Source organism: Chenopodium quinoa, unplaced genomic scaffold, assembly GCF_001683475.1.
Source record: "Chenopodium quinoa cultivar QQ74 unplaced genomic scaffold, ASM168347v1, whole genome shotgun sequence".
NCBI lineage: Eukaryota > Viridiplantae > Streptophyta > Magnoliopsida > Caryophyllales > Amaranthaceae > Chenopodium > Chenopodium quinoa.
The window spans coordinates 18066084-18080698 of record NW_018742204.1 but is presented as its reverse complement, the minus strand read 5'-3'; the positions used below and the strand labels follow the sequence as shown (position 1 = coordinate 18080698).

At 31.7% G+C, this 14615-nt stretch overlaps 2 protein-coding genes across 2 annotated transcripts; both read left to right on the top strand.

Annotated features, from left to right (window-relative positions):
* Positions 1 to 9840: 9840 nt before the first annotated feature.
* On the top strand, positions 9841 to 11620 carry LOC110695350 (peroxidase 57-like). The gene is made up of 3 exons (XM_021872621.1): positions 9841 to 10462; positions 10583 to 10762; positions 10911 to 11620. Exons 1-3 carry the CDS (start codon positions 10010 to 10012, stop codon positions 11475 to 11477), a joined length of 1200 nt encoding a protein of 399 aa, XP_021728313.1. The 5' UTR covers positions 9841 to 10009; the 3' UTR covers positions 11478 to 11620.
* Positions 11621 to 12719: 1099 nt separating this feature from the next.
* LOC110695264 (peroxidase 57-like) lies at positions 12720 to 14370 on the top strand. Its single transcript, XM_021872548.1, has 3 exons — positions 12720 to 13253; positions 13509 to 13688; positions 13804 to 14370. The coding sequence occupies exons 1-3, from the start codon at positions 12855 to 12857 to the stop codon at positions 14368 to 14370; spliced, it is 1146 nt and encodes a 381-aa protein (XP_021728240.1). The 5' UTR covers positions 12720 to 12854.
* Positions 14371 to 14615: the final 245 nt, after the last annotated feature.

Here is a 14615-nt window from a genome sequence, read left to right as displayed (position 1 = left end):
TTGTAGTGGCTCAGTAAGCTCGGGAATTATTATATATCTGCAAATTCCTACAAAATAAAACTAACTCTACAAAAACACTAAAAAACGTATATTAGTAATAAAAATAGCCATGCAGAGCTCAAATAAGCACAAATATGACCGTGGGACGGGGAATAAAATATATAATAAATAGACTTATCAATATATATATATATATATATATATATATATATATGTATATATATATATATATATATATATCACCATGTAGGATTAATATTTAAAGTTAAGTCATACTAAATTGCTATGTCCACGGGATTCCAAATCTGAATCGGATATTTTTCTGATCGGGTCGGATCGAGTGTGCTTTTGACCCCTCTAACCACAATTATAATTTATAGTTATTAAATATAAATTCACTTTCCATGTAACTTGCATCAACAAATAAGGTCACATTTTAAATTACATAAAATTAATAATAATAATAATAAAAAAATTACGTATCCTATATAAACAACAACAAATTATCAAAAAATTATATGGTCTGAGTTAGAAAATTATTTTTTTCATATGATTTATGTAATATAAAAAAACCATCCATGGGCTTTCGTCTATTATGAATTATAGGAAGTAAATAAGTAATAACAAAAATTAGTGTCGTCTCCATTGTCAGTGCTCAAATCTCGGATCACTGGTGGAAATCCTTCCGGGGTCTCTCTCTCCTCCCCCGTTTTAAGGTATTTTGTTGGAAGCTGCTTCATGATGCCCTTCCTTTGTTAGCTACCTTAGATTCCAAAGATCTTCTGGTGGATCCGATTTGTCCCTTTTGTCGTGCAAGCCTGGAGACGACATCCCATCTGTTCAGAGATTGTCCATTTATTACCTCACTCTGGGATTTGTTTCTCCTAGGCCTGCACGGTATCTTTCCAGGATCTTCACCGTCTGTTGACTGGGTGGTGTATGTGGTTTCGCACTTTAAGGGTTCCAAGGACATCGTTGGTCTAACGTCTTTCGTCTCTTTCCTTTGGTCCATCTGGATTATTCGGAATGGTTGTGGTTTTAGACAAGCAGTTTGGTCTTCCTCCTTATTTCATCATCTTTCTCAGGAATAGACAGCTAGAGCTGCTCAAGCTCAAGATTTCCATCATCATCAGGCTTTCTTAGCTACTCATTCTCCCAGTCCGCGCCAAGAGTTGTCGCCTTTGTGTTTGCAAGGAAAGTCTACGGACTGCTTGGACTATTGTTTGGTTGTTGACGGAGCCTGGCTCTGTCACGACAATCGGGCAGGCGCTGGCTGGATTATCAGGCCAGGGAAGTTGCTTCATATAGGGTCCTTGGTGGTAGGGTGCGAGCCTGCCGTGTTCATAATGCTCTCTAGGCAGAGTTGCAGACCTGCTTGTGGGGCCTTCGCTTGGCTCTACGTAGGGATCTTCTTCGTCTCATCATTTACACGGACTATGCTCCGCTAGTTTCCTTGTTTCGCTGTTCCAGGTCCTCTACGATTTCAAGCTTCTGGTTGTTACGAGAAATCCAGGATCTTCTCCCTTAGTTTTTTGCCTGCCAGATATGTAAGGTGCCTCGGAAGTGGATTGCCCCAGCGCATTGGTTGGCTGTCAGTGCTCGGGATCGTCGCTTCCTTTGTTGGTTTTTTTAGTTTTAGTGTTGTCTGTTTGTTTCGTTGTAAGCTTTGTAAAAAACAATAGTGGCGATTTGATAATAGAGGAATTATATATAAGTACATTGTTTCCATTTCTAGAAAGATAAACTATTTAACTTGCTTTATATTTCATTGATTTCCTATCTCGTTTCTTTTATTTTAGCTTCACCTTGCACACAGACGACAGTGCACAATTGCACAGTTCTAATAGAACGCGTCGCCGCTTACTAATGAAAAGACAAACGGTGAAAAACAAAAGACAACTAAAAGAGCAATATCATCCTAAATTAAACAAACAAGATATTTTGCACTGTGTGCTCTAAGGGCCTGTTTCTGATTGACTGAACTAAACTGAACTTATTGAAACTGAATATTTTATGAAAGAAGGAAATTAAGAACTAAACTGAACATATTTGAGCTGAAGTGAAAATAATCTGAAGAGAACAGGCGCTAAGTTCATCTTAAGATATGCATGGACCTACAAAGCGCGTATTTTCATATTTTATTTTTATTGTCCTTCTACACGTATGTTCTTGTTCTAAATTTACTATTTTCACTAAATTTGTAGGAATACAAGTAATTATATTACCTTTGATAATTACCCTTCGTAAATAATCATTTGACCAAATTGTACATTTCACCAACCCTATATAAAACCATGTCATTAACAAAGTATTGGCCTAGAGAGTAAGAGATGGCTCAAGTGATAAGAGCTTTCATCCCAATTTCAGAAGATTGTAGGATCGATTTTCATCATATTATCTTAGAATCTTTAAACACTTAAAAAACAAAAAATTATTGGTCTACTGATAAGGAAATAAATTTTTACTTTGATATTTATTGGCCTGGGGGTTTATTTCTATTATTAGAAACTATGGAAATCCTCTTATCTTTGATTTCATCCTTACTTTAATAAATAGTGTCTAATTGACTAATTCAAGTTTGATTAACAAGTGAGAGTTTTTTTTTGTTTTTTTTTTTTGAGAGAGGTTCCGAACTAGGTGATAGTTCTTCTTATTTACCAAACAATATATGTACATATATAAAAATCCTTTGACGGCCATAAAAGTGAAATTTAAATACCAACACAAGCTAATAAGTAACACGTTCCCTTTTAAAATAGCAAATTATGGAAGCTCAAAACTCAAATAAAAAAGTTCACCATGCAATAATTCTTCCCTTACCACTTCAAGGCACTTAAATCCAGTAGTTTACTTCTCCCTTAAACTTGCTTCATCAAAAAATTTCACCATACCTTTCTTAACTTTTGAATTCCTCTACCACCAAAGCCCGCCCTAGTGACAACTCCGACGACATCTTTTCTCAAGCTCGTACGCGGCTTGATATCCAGTATAGAGTTATAGTGTTATACCCGATGGGTTGCCCTTGGAGTTTGATAGGGCGGGTAAAGGTGATGAGTTTGTAGGTTGGTGTTTGCATGGTGGTATGTTTGATTTAGTGGATAAGGAAATTGAGGAATTAGTGTTAAATTCAAACCCAAACGTTGATGTGTTAACTATTGACTCATTTTATCCTTGGGCTTCTAGGATTGCTAAAAAGTTTGGGCTTCGATTTGCTTCATTTTGGACTGAGCCTGCTTTGGTTTTCAATCTATCAATCAATAATCAATAATCAATAACAATATACTAAAAGACACACCAGCAATGACACGTGTGTAACACCCTAGAAATTCCTTTCCTTTAAATACCCTTTCTACTCTTTTAAAAATACGATTTAGGAATAACTAAGACATTACCGCCACCGTGAAAATGGCTAAGGCAATTATCAAAGATACACAGCGGAAGACTCAAAATTTAAAACCGATTAAACAAGTCAACCCAAAGTCAACCAAACGAAAATAAAGTTTAAATCCAAACGAACAAGTCAAATAAAATCAAACTACAACTTGGAACCATTAAAGGCCCTTATTCAAAAACCGTTCCCAAAACCAAACCATTGTGTTAGTCCACACAAAATATATATCATAAATAAATAAAGCATAAAACACCTTGTAACCTAATGAAAACTAGTAAGATTCACTCTTCTCTCATGCCCCATCATGATCATGCTTCAATACCTGAAAAGTTTATCTCTACTTGTTTCCACTACTCTCCATTAGAAATGGGTCATCATAGGGCCAAGGTAAAGACATGGCCAAATACACAAACACACACACAATCAGCAAAGCTGAGTACATAAGCGTAAATTAGCCACACTAACATGCTTTCACCTATCAACACACACTTACCTCATTGCACCTGTTCACAAGCATACACACCAATCAACAAGACACGATGACTAGACACTAACTAATTCATTTTGCATTGATTACGCATCGAACGGGTTTCCACCTCCTAACCTCCCCCAAATAAATTTGAGGTTAACTGACACGGGAGCTAACCGTGCCAGCGACAAAACCACTCAAAGGTGGCGGAATTCCTGCGCATAATAATAAATAAAAAAAAAAGAATATACAGCGTCCTGTACTCCATTAGAAGTTATGGTTAAATATAAAACCCCATAACTCCCCCCATTGTTCATACTCAAGTTATATACATTCCAAGAGTTTTGGTGCGTAATCTCTTTCACTTTACGTTATTTACATATTATTAGACTTGGTGATGACTCTCAAAGCATAATAAATCAATCAACAATAATTATTCAATCAAACAAACATACCAATTTAATTCTTGAATAATTAGTGATCACATACTATTTATTGTTGAACTCTTTTTAATTCTACCTTAGTGTCAAAGACACCTTAAACGCATAATGCGCCAAAAATCCTATCCCTCGGTGTTAAAAACACCTTAAGTGCACAAAGGCACCAACATACAATTTATTCCTCGTGTACATAGACACTTATATAGCTCTTTCCTCATGCTTAAAGCATCAATAAAAATTATTTGAACCATAATAAAATTCCTTTTCAATATGCCAAACATAATTAAACATGTAATTTAATTAATCATGCCTTCTAACATGCCATAAATAAAAATGTGGTTCAAACACAACATGCCCAAAATATAATCTTCCAATCTATAACCATCACAAATAATTCATGCTTCCCTACAAACATCATAAATTCACAATTCCATACATAAACCTTAGCATGATACTACTTGTAATTAATTGAAATCCAACCTAGCATGATTCTACATCACCAAAATATGCTAATTACGCGTACGTACCTTAAATAAGCTCTTAAAATAACCGAGTACTCTACAACAATTCTCGAACCAAGTCTCCTACATAAAGGGACAATAATACTATATTAATTACCCTTGCAACTTAAACTCACTTTAAATAACTTATAATAATCTGAAAAATTTATTTTAAAACCCCTAATTAAACTCCTTTTTAATGGATAATCACACCCTTTTATTAAAAATCACAATTATACAACTTTAAATAAAATTCCAACATTTTAAACTAATAAAAAATCCTTTAAAACTTCATCAAAATACATCTTTATACTTAAATTATCCATAGAAACATTAAATTATCTCTTACCCCTTTTAAACTCAAGGATTAAATTTAAAGCATAAAAAAAACTTCGTAAAAATCAAAAACTGCCCGAAAATCATATTTAGAGGCTGAATTTGGTCACGAGAAGGTGATGCTCACTAAAAAAGGTAGTGAGTCTTTCTTAAAACGTTGTTTTCACATGAAAAACACTACTTTTTTTTTTTTATCAAAATCGGACAAGTTCAGAACCTGATCGGGATTAAAACAGGATTAATATTAACGAACGGAAATCTAATTATTAAAACATGAATTTGCGTGTTCAAAATAAATCTGGAATTAAGTTAAACTAATTAGTAGTTATAATCACCAAAATTTCAAAACATCATTACTATAAAAGCCCTAAATCAATTATTCATAAAAACCCTAAAATTATGATTTTCAATAATTAAAAACCCTAGGTTATAAAATTTATAAAATCTGAAAATTATTAAGTTTAATCATCAAAATACAATTTGATACTAATTAAATTAATTTTAAACAATAAAATCAAAACCCATAAATCAATAATTATAATTACACAAATTAATAAAACAAAGGAGAGAGAAAATAAGACTAACCTTTTTGTGTGGGAAATTTTTGGGGATCCATGGGGTATTTATAGAGTAGAAAGTGTAGGGTTAAATTTGGGCTTATAAAAATGTGGGCTTGAGTTATGGGATAGGGCTTAAGTTATGGATTTTGGAATGGGTTATTCCAATAAGAGTATGTAGTAATAATTTACATTGCCCAATAATTAATAAACGTTTGGCCCAAAACATATTTTACTTTCATAAAACTTTATATTTAAAATACTTTAACCCTTTAAAATATTTAATTAAAATACTTGAGCCCTTGACAATACATTTTATTAATACTTAAATACTTTATAAAAATACATAAAAATACGGGGTATTACAACGTGTCATCTTATGGTGTGTTCTTTATTTTATTTTACGTAGTATTTTTTATTTTATTTTATTTTTTAATAAAAGTCGATTAAAGAAACAAATATTATACCAAAATAATTCCCTAATATTATATAATATAATTACTTAAAAAAAAAAATTGACAACCTTTAACAAAAATATTTATATAGCTACATAAAAAAAAAAATCTTAACATATAAGTTTGATTATTTTTTGCGTCATTATATATCTGACATATCTTTTGTAATCCTTAATTTTAACCAAAATTTATTAACTATATTTTTTAAATGTTGATAAAAATCGTAGTATAATGGTAGTTTAATAATAGTTATTGAAAATTACCGTACATGGCACGGAAACTAAAGTAGTATTATCATATTCATCTCCTTAAGCAACATGGCTACTTTGATTGCTCAGGTATATACTCTTTTATTTATTTTGATTTGATGTGAGGACTATTATGTTATTGAGGAAACCCTGTAATGGGATTTCATATCTCATGTATGGAGCAAAACCTTAAAGGATGTATGGATGATAATAACATAGAAATTGTGGTACTTTTTCTAAATATAATAAGTTAACATAGTTAAAATAATACTTCTTCCGTTTCTTTTTAGTTGACACGTTTCTTTAGTCAAGTTTGCCAATACACTTATTCAATCATTAATATATTTAATTATCAATAATAAAAAATTTTGAAAAGCTGATATTTTGAAAGAATATAATGTGATGAATCTATCAAGATTTCACATGACTATATTTTTCATTATGTATAAGTCAAAGGTCGGTGTGTTAATAGTGCTAAAGTCAAAACGTGTCAACTAAAAAAACGGAGGTAATATATGTATCCAATTAGTTGACTTGATGAATTGATTTAATTCAAATTCGAAGTATAATTCATCGAAAATTATATTATCTAAATTATTTATATCTCGAATAGTAGACTAGTCTATCATAGCTCCATTCGTTTTTTTTAAGTTGACTTTTAATGTGAAAAATCTTTGATAAATAAAATAATTAGCATGTCCATGTGGGAACTTGTTGATTTATCTTTGTGTCATTTTGAAATATTCACTTTTTTTTATTTAACTTATGATTTTAAAAAAAAATATTCATAAGCTCGAGTCTGTAGCCTGAAAAATTGTATATAAAAATATGAGACAAACAAAAAGAAATGAAAAGATAATACAATAATGCATCACTAGAATATGATTAAAACCTCTCAAATGCCATCTTCACTCTTAAATAATTACTTTGTATGGTAAATATATCTCATGCAACAAACACTCCGTATAATGTTACAAACCCTTATTTATTATTATTATTATTATTATTATTATTATTATTATTATTATTATTATTATTATTATTATTATTATTATTATTTTCTAATTTCAAATTATTACCTCATATTCTGGATTGATAGAAAAGAAGGATGAATTTTATGACTACCATATTGTACTAATGTTAAAAATTTGTCATACCAATTTTTTGGTCACTAGAATTCGGAAGGATCCAATTGACTACATAGTACATACCAGGAGTACACTCAATTCACCCACATGGCCACATAAAAAAAGAGAAAAAAAAAAGAGAAAAAAAAAAGTTTTGTCTCCACCATTGTACGAATATAAAGCCGTGAACATTTTATATTTGGGGTTGTCGTTATAAACAAGTGCGTGCCCAGTTTAATTTGTATTATCTAATTAATTATCTATAGACTATAGTACTCCGTATTACATTAGAGTATTAAAAGTGCTTAGACTTAATTAGTAATTGAAAACTTTCGTAAGAGTTGACTAATAATGTCTCCATGTGCATTAATGCATACAAAATCCCAAGTAACCCCTAAAATAACTAACAATATATGCCAGGTTCAAAGTATCCCAGATTCTGCTGTTTGACGTTAACGGTTAACAAATATTGTTTGTGAATAACAAAATAGTCTTAATAATAATTTAAATTATGATAATACTCCGTAATAATTATTAAATATACATGTATATTGTAAATATATCATTAAGTTGTACTGTACTAGCTAGGATGCAATGTATTACGGAGTACGTGATTTTTATGGGGGTCTAATTGTCCCCTGCATTGTTAATAGTCTTAATAATGGCATCATTAAACAAGAATTTGACCTTCTAATAATCTAATTAGTTGTAGTCTAACTAACAAATATATAACCGATTCTTTACACCTGCAGCAAATTTCCAAAATAATTTAGAAAACGTACATAGAGGGCGCAATTATACTGTATTTTTTTATAGTATAGTATAACCAAAAAATTGTTTTTCTCTCTCCTCTTTGTTTTTTTTTTAGTTAAACAATTATTTGAGTGAGGTATTACGGAGTCTGAGTAGTATATTACCTTAATACCTTATGCATGGTTATCTCATGGCAACCTGAAGGTATTATTCTTTGTATTTTGGGTGCATGAATTATACTACCTCCGTTAATTATTATTTGCAACAAAGGGGTATTATTTATGAGATATAAAATATGCTTTTGTTGCATATAATGGTTAACGGAGGTAGTATATATTTTGGGTATAAATTATCTAAATTAGCTAAAGTTATTATATAAGCTTATCCAACTAGCATCCATGGTTACTTATAAGTAAATATACTTTATAACAAAACTAACCGAGGTCAACCCGAATGATCTAACTTGATCCACAACCCAATTGTACTTGAACTTGAATTGGATGATCCAAAAGTGTCCCAACTGCAGAATGAACAAAAAAATTACCCAAAATTGGATGACTTGAATTGACTCGGCAAAATCAGGTACATACCGATTAAATAATGGATTTTTTGTGAAAAACTACCTTTTAAAATTCAGATTTTGCGAAAAACTACCCTAAAAACAAAATGTTGTAATTAACTACCTTATAAAATATAAAACGTTGTAATTGACTACCTTCTACCGGAATGACACATTTGACTTTTATTTCCTGACGTTGACCATGTCACGTGACCCTTTAATGACTTAATCCCCTCTTTTTCCCAAATTTTCCCTCTTTACACCAATTCAGCCCATATAATTATCAAAGGAGTTGCAAATAAACAATATAAAATATGAATAATCATATTGTTAAGGAAAAGAGTTGGTATAAAGCGGGAAAATTTGGGAGAAAGGGGAGAATTTAGTCATTTAAGGGTCATGTGACCCTCACATGACAAGGTCAACACCGAAAAATAAAAATCAAATGTGTTATTCCGGTTAGAGATAGTCAATTACAACATTTTATACTTTATAAGGTAGTTAATTGCAACATTTTATATTTTATAAGGTAGTTAATTACAACATTTTGTTTTTAGGGTAGTTTTTCGCAAAATTCAAAGTTTAAAAGGTAGTTTTTCACAAAATATCCTTAAATAATTGAAGTTTCATAGGACCCCAAAATAAATAATTGAGATGATAGCCAAGGAGATAATCAAGATTCATTTAATTTGATAATTATGCACAATATTCATACAATCACATATACATGGGTCAACGCATATTATAATCCCATGCATATACACTAGTTTATAATTTTGTCAATTATTAAAAAATCCAAATGATTGTCTTCAAGACATTCACCTACAAGATTATATGTTGTCTGGAATAATCTGCAGATAATTATGTCAACACCTACGTACATTCCATGCCAATAATACGATCTTCTACGCACGATTTGCTACATAATTTCTAACAACCAAGCTAAGTATTGGAAGTATTATTAATGTGCATTGTATTAAATTAATTATTAACCAAATACTTATACATTTTGCATGTCTTTCCTTGCAATGTACGTAGTATATATATAGACATTCACATAAGTAAGAAAAACAAAGCAATTTGCTAATTACATTTGCATACATACATTAGCAATTTCATTCATAATTCATAATCAATTGTGAGAAGCTAGAAAGAAAAAAAAAAAAAAAAAAAAATGAAGTTTTCGATTTTTAGTATTTTCGTCAAAACATTGGCTCTATTGCTCATCTTGACAATAAGTCATGCGGATCAATCTCATGGTTCTAGTTTGAAACATGGACGATCAAAACCGGGCTATGGTCGTAAATCCCATGGTTCGGTTCATGGAATAAAGGGCCATGGTTCCAATGGTCGACATATGGGTCATGGAAGAAACAAGCCCCCTAGGTTTAATCTTCCAATTATTTCAGGACCTCCTCTAGATCTAAGTCCTATTATTGGTCCTCCAAGTACTCCTACCCCTACTACACCTTCTGGTTTGCAAGTTGGCTTCTATAAAGGTTTGTGCCCTAACAAACTAGTGGATATAGAGGCAGCACTCACAACCAAAGTACAAGAACATTTTCGAAAGGATCCATCTATTCTTCCTGCCCTGCTCCGTATGCAATTTCATGATTGTTTTGTACATGTAAGTCCTCGATCAACTTTCAAGCCATCTATATTGTAGCATCAATTTTATTGTCCATATGGTTGATAATGACATAATTAAAATGTTTCATCTAATGTTTTTTTTGTTTAAATTTTGTAGGGATGTGATGCATCAATCCTTATAAATGGACTCTCCTCTGAGAAGACAGCCGGACCCAACCTTAGTGTACGAGGATATGATTTGATTGATGCCTTGAAAGATATAGCAGAAGCACAATGCCCGGGTGTTGTATCATGTGCTGACATCATTGCTATTGCTACTAAAGAAGTTCTTAGAATGGTAAATTCTTACACTTAATGATTTTCCTTTTGATTTTCCTATTGAAGGGTATTTTATTTGTGACTCATTACTTTGGAATTAATTTAAACACAAGTACATCTTATTTTCTATTTCTCTTTCAATTAATTTTGTGTTCATCCGTTAATAGGGAGGTGGACCAAACTACTCAATACAAACAGGGCGAAGAGATGGACTAATATCAAGAGCCCAAGATGTGAATCTTCCAAGTCCATTTTTGACAGTGAGTGAAACCATTTCAGCATTCAATGCTAAGAAATTCACAACGGAAGAAATAGTTATTCTTTTAGGTTGTCACACAGTTGGTGTCTCAAGTTGTGGATTCTTCCAGGATAGACTTTACCAAGGTACTACCCAGTTCGACCCAATTATGGATCCAACTCTTCGCAAACAACTTATGCCAATATGTCCCAAGGGCACAACAGCGAACAATTCCACATTTCTTGATCAAAATTCACAAAGCTCAAATATAGTTGACAATTCTTTCTTTGTCCAAATCCTTGAGCAAAGAGGAATTCTTCCAATCGACCAATCATTGGCTCGTGATCCTAAAACAGTTTCATTTGTTAAACAATTCGCTCAAAGTGCTTCCTTGTTCAACTCTAAATTGGCTAGTGCCATGGTGAAATTGCAGGCACTCGATGTACTTACCGGTAGCCAAGGAGAGATTAGAAAAACTTGCAATAGGTTCAACTAATTAAAGTTCTAAGCTGTAGGCTATTTTATGTTATTAGCCCAGGAATGGAACATGGTTAGCTATATTTTAATTCTATATTTAAGCAATTGTATTTGCATTTATATGAATGTAATAATATGTTAACTTTAATGCCTATACATTCTATTTTAAGGGTTTTTTTTTTTTTTTTTTTGACACAACTAAGGGCCTATTCTCATAGACTGAATTGAACTGAACTGAATATTTTTAAAGATAAGGAAATTAGGAGCTGAACTGAAACGTATGAGAACAGACCCTAAGCGCCTGTTCACATTTAATGAATTGAGCTGGACTGAACTGAATTAAGCTGAAATGAATATTTAATTTTATGAGAGAAGGAAAAATTAAAAGCTGAAATGAAGGAAAAATTAAAAGCTGAATTGAGCAGACCCTAATTTAACTTAATTTCAGCTTGAATCATTAAATTATTAAAAGAAGTATCAAATTTGATACTCGCAATTGAATGAAAATATAAAAACTAGTTTTTTAATAATTTATATTTTTCAACACATAACTTGAAATATTATAATTACAAAGAAAAAGATATTTGCAGTCCTAAAGATTGCATAAAAGAAGCTAAAAGTGGAAAGAATAGAAAATAAATAAATATTTATTACACCGACTTACTTGTAAATTGTCGATAAATTCCCAACTTAAATTTTAAAAAGTAAATATATTAAATGCTATATTATTAATCTAATTACAATATCACATTTGTTTCAAAAAAAAAATAATAAAATAATTACAATATCACATTAATTTTTTATAAGAAAATTAAATTAAACTAAAAAAAGTGATTATGTGATATTTGGTACTTATATAATGTTCTGTGTACTTGTATAATGTACTTTGTATATCTGAAAATTTCAAAATAAAATGTGTAAAATCAAAATGATGCATGTTTTCTAAGATGGAGGGAATACATGCATCCACAATATTTAGACCACTTCCAACTTCCAAGTTGTATGTAAACGCGTAATTTCTATGCTATTTCTTCTTTTGGCAAATACTACAATACGAAGTACAATCGTACGGATTATAACTTATTATCACAGAATAATTGTCTTAGCGGAATTCACCTATCAGAATATAATATAATATAAGTTATGGTCTGAAATAATCTACATATTACTACGGCAACACTGACGAACATTTCATGGCGACAATACAATCATCTTTGCACGTTTTGTATGTCTTCCCTATCAATGTATTCCGTACATAGTATATATCTATGCATTTGCCTAAATTAAATGAGGAAAACAAACCACTTTGCTAATTACATTTATTTGCATACAAACTACACTAATAATTATAATTTCATTCATAATCTATCCATTGTAAGAAGCTAGGAAAAAAAAAATGAAGTTTTCGGTTACTAGTGTTGTAGTTAGAGCCCTAGTTCTAACAATGCTTATATTGGCAATAAGCCATGTGGGTCAATCTCAAGATTCGAATTGGAATCAAGGACGATCAAAATCGAGCTATGGTCGAAAAGACTATGGTAATGGTAAGCCCCCTAGGAATAGCCCTAGTCCAATCCCTTCAAGTCCTCCTCTAACTCCTCCCGTTGTTCCTCCAAGTGCTCCTACCCCAACTACACCTTCTGGTTTGCAGGTCGGCTTCTATAAAGGTCTATGTCCTAACGGACTAGAAAATATTGAGGAAGTGCTCTTAATCAAAGTTCAAGAAGAGTTCCAAAAGGATACATCTATTCTCCCTGCTCTCCTTCGCATGCAATTTCATGATTGTTTCGTACATGTAAGCTCTTTTTAGTTGTATAATCTGTGGTTATATCACGTATTTCTAAGGGTTCTTTGTCAGAAACTATCTAATACAACCTAAAATTTGTGAGAAACTACCTAATAAAAAAAATGTTGTAAGAAACTACCTTATAAAAGGTAAAATGTTAAAACTGGGCTTTATTAGGTAGTTTTTGACAAAAAAAACTATCTCTAAATATGTTTCACTTGATTTGTATCTATCTGACTTATTTAATTTTTTTTACCTTTAAAGGGATGTGATGCATCAATTCTTATTAATGGACTCTCCACTGAGAAAACGGCTGGTCCAAACCTTAGCGTAAGAGGGTATGAAGTGATTGACACCTTAAAAGATATAGCAGAAGCACAATGTCCCGGTGTTGTTTCATGTGCTGACATTATTGCTATTGCTACTAAGGAAGTTCTTAGATTGGTAAATTCATGGCTTTTTATGGTTTTAGCTACTAATTACTTTGTTTTCTCATCAAGCTTATAATTTATGTGATCAATATATATATATACTAAATGATCTACAATTTCAAAAATAGGGAGGTGGACCAAATTATCCCGTACAAACAGGGCGAAGAGATGGTCTAGTGTCAAGAGCGCAGGATGTAAATCTTCCAAGTCCATTTTTGACAGTAAGTGAAACCATTTCGGCATTTGGTGATAAAAATTTTACACCAGAAGAAATGGTTATTCTTTTAGGTTGTCATACAGTAGGCGTCTCAAATTGTGCATTTTTCCAAGATAGACTTTACGAAGGTACTAGCCGATTTGACCCACTGATGGACCCAGATCTTCGACAGCAACTAATGCCAACATGCCCTAAGGGCACAACATCGAACAATTCCACATTTCTTGATCAAAATCCACAAAGCTCAAACATAGTTGACAACTCTTTCTTTGATCAAATCCTTGAGCAAAGAGGAATTCTCCCAATTGACCAAGCATTAGCTCGTGATCCTAAAACGACACTCTTTGTACAACAATTCGCGCAAAGTGCTTCCTTATTCAACTCTAAATTGGCTAGTGCCATGGTGAAAATGCAAGCACTTGATGTCCTTACCGGTAGCCAAGGAGAAATTAGAAAAACTTGCAGTAGTTTCAACTAATTGAAGTTCATCTGATACAAAATTTGAAATGTGAAGGGTATATATATTTTCAAGTCTTGCCAAGGATTGAGAACTCTTGGTTTTTTATGTTACATTCAAGCATTATATTTGCTTTATAATATAATCGTATATGCTACATTCATTTCCTTGCCCTATAAGGTTTTGATTGTTCAATTATTTATGTTTATTTAATTATTAATTTTTTTTGTTTTCTACTAATTTCTATGTTTTTTATACTGTCATTC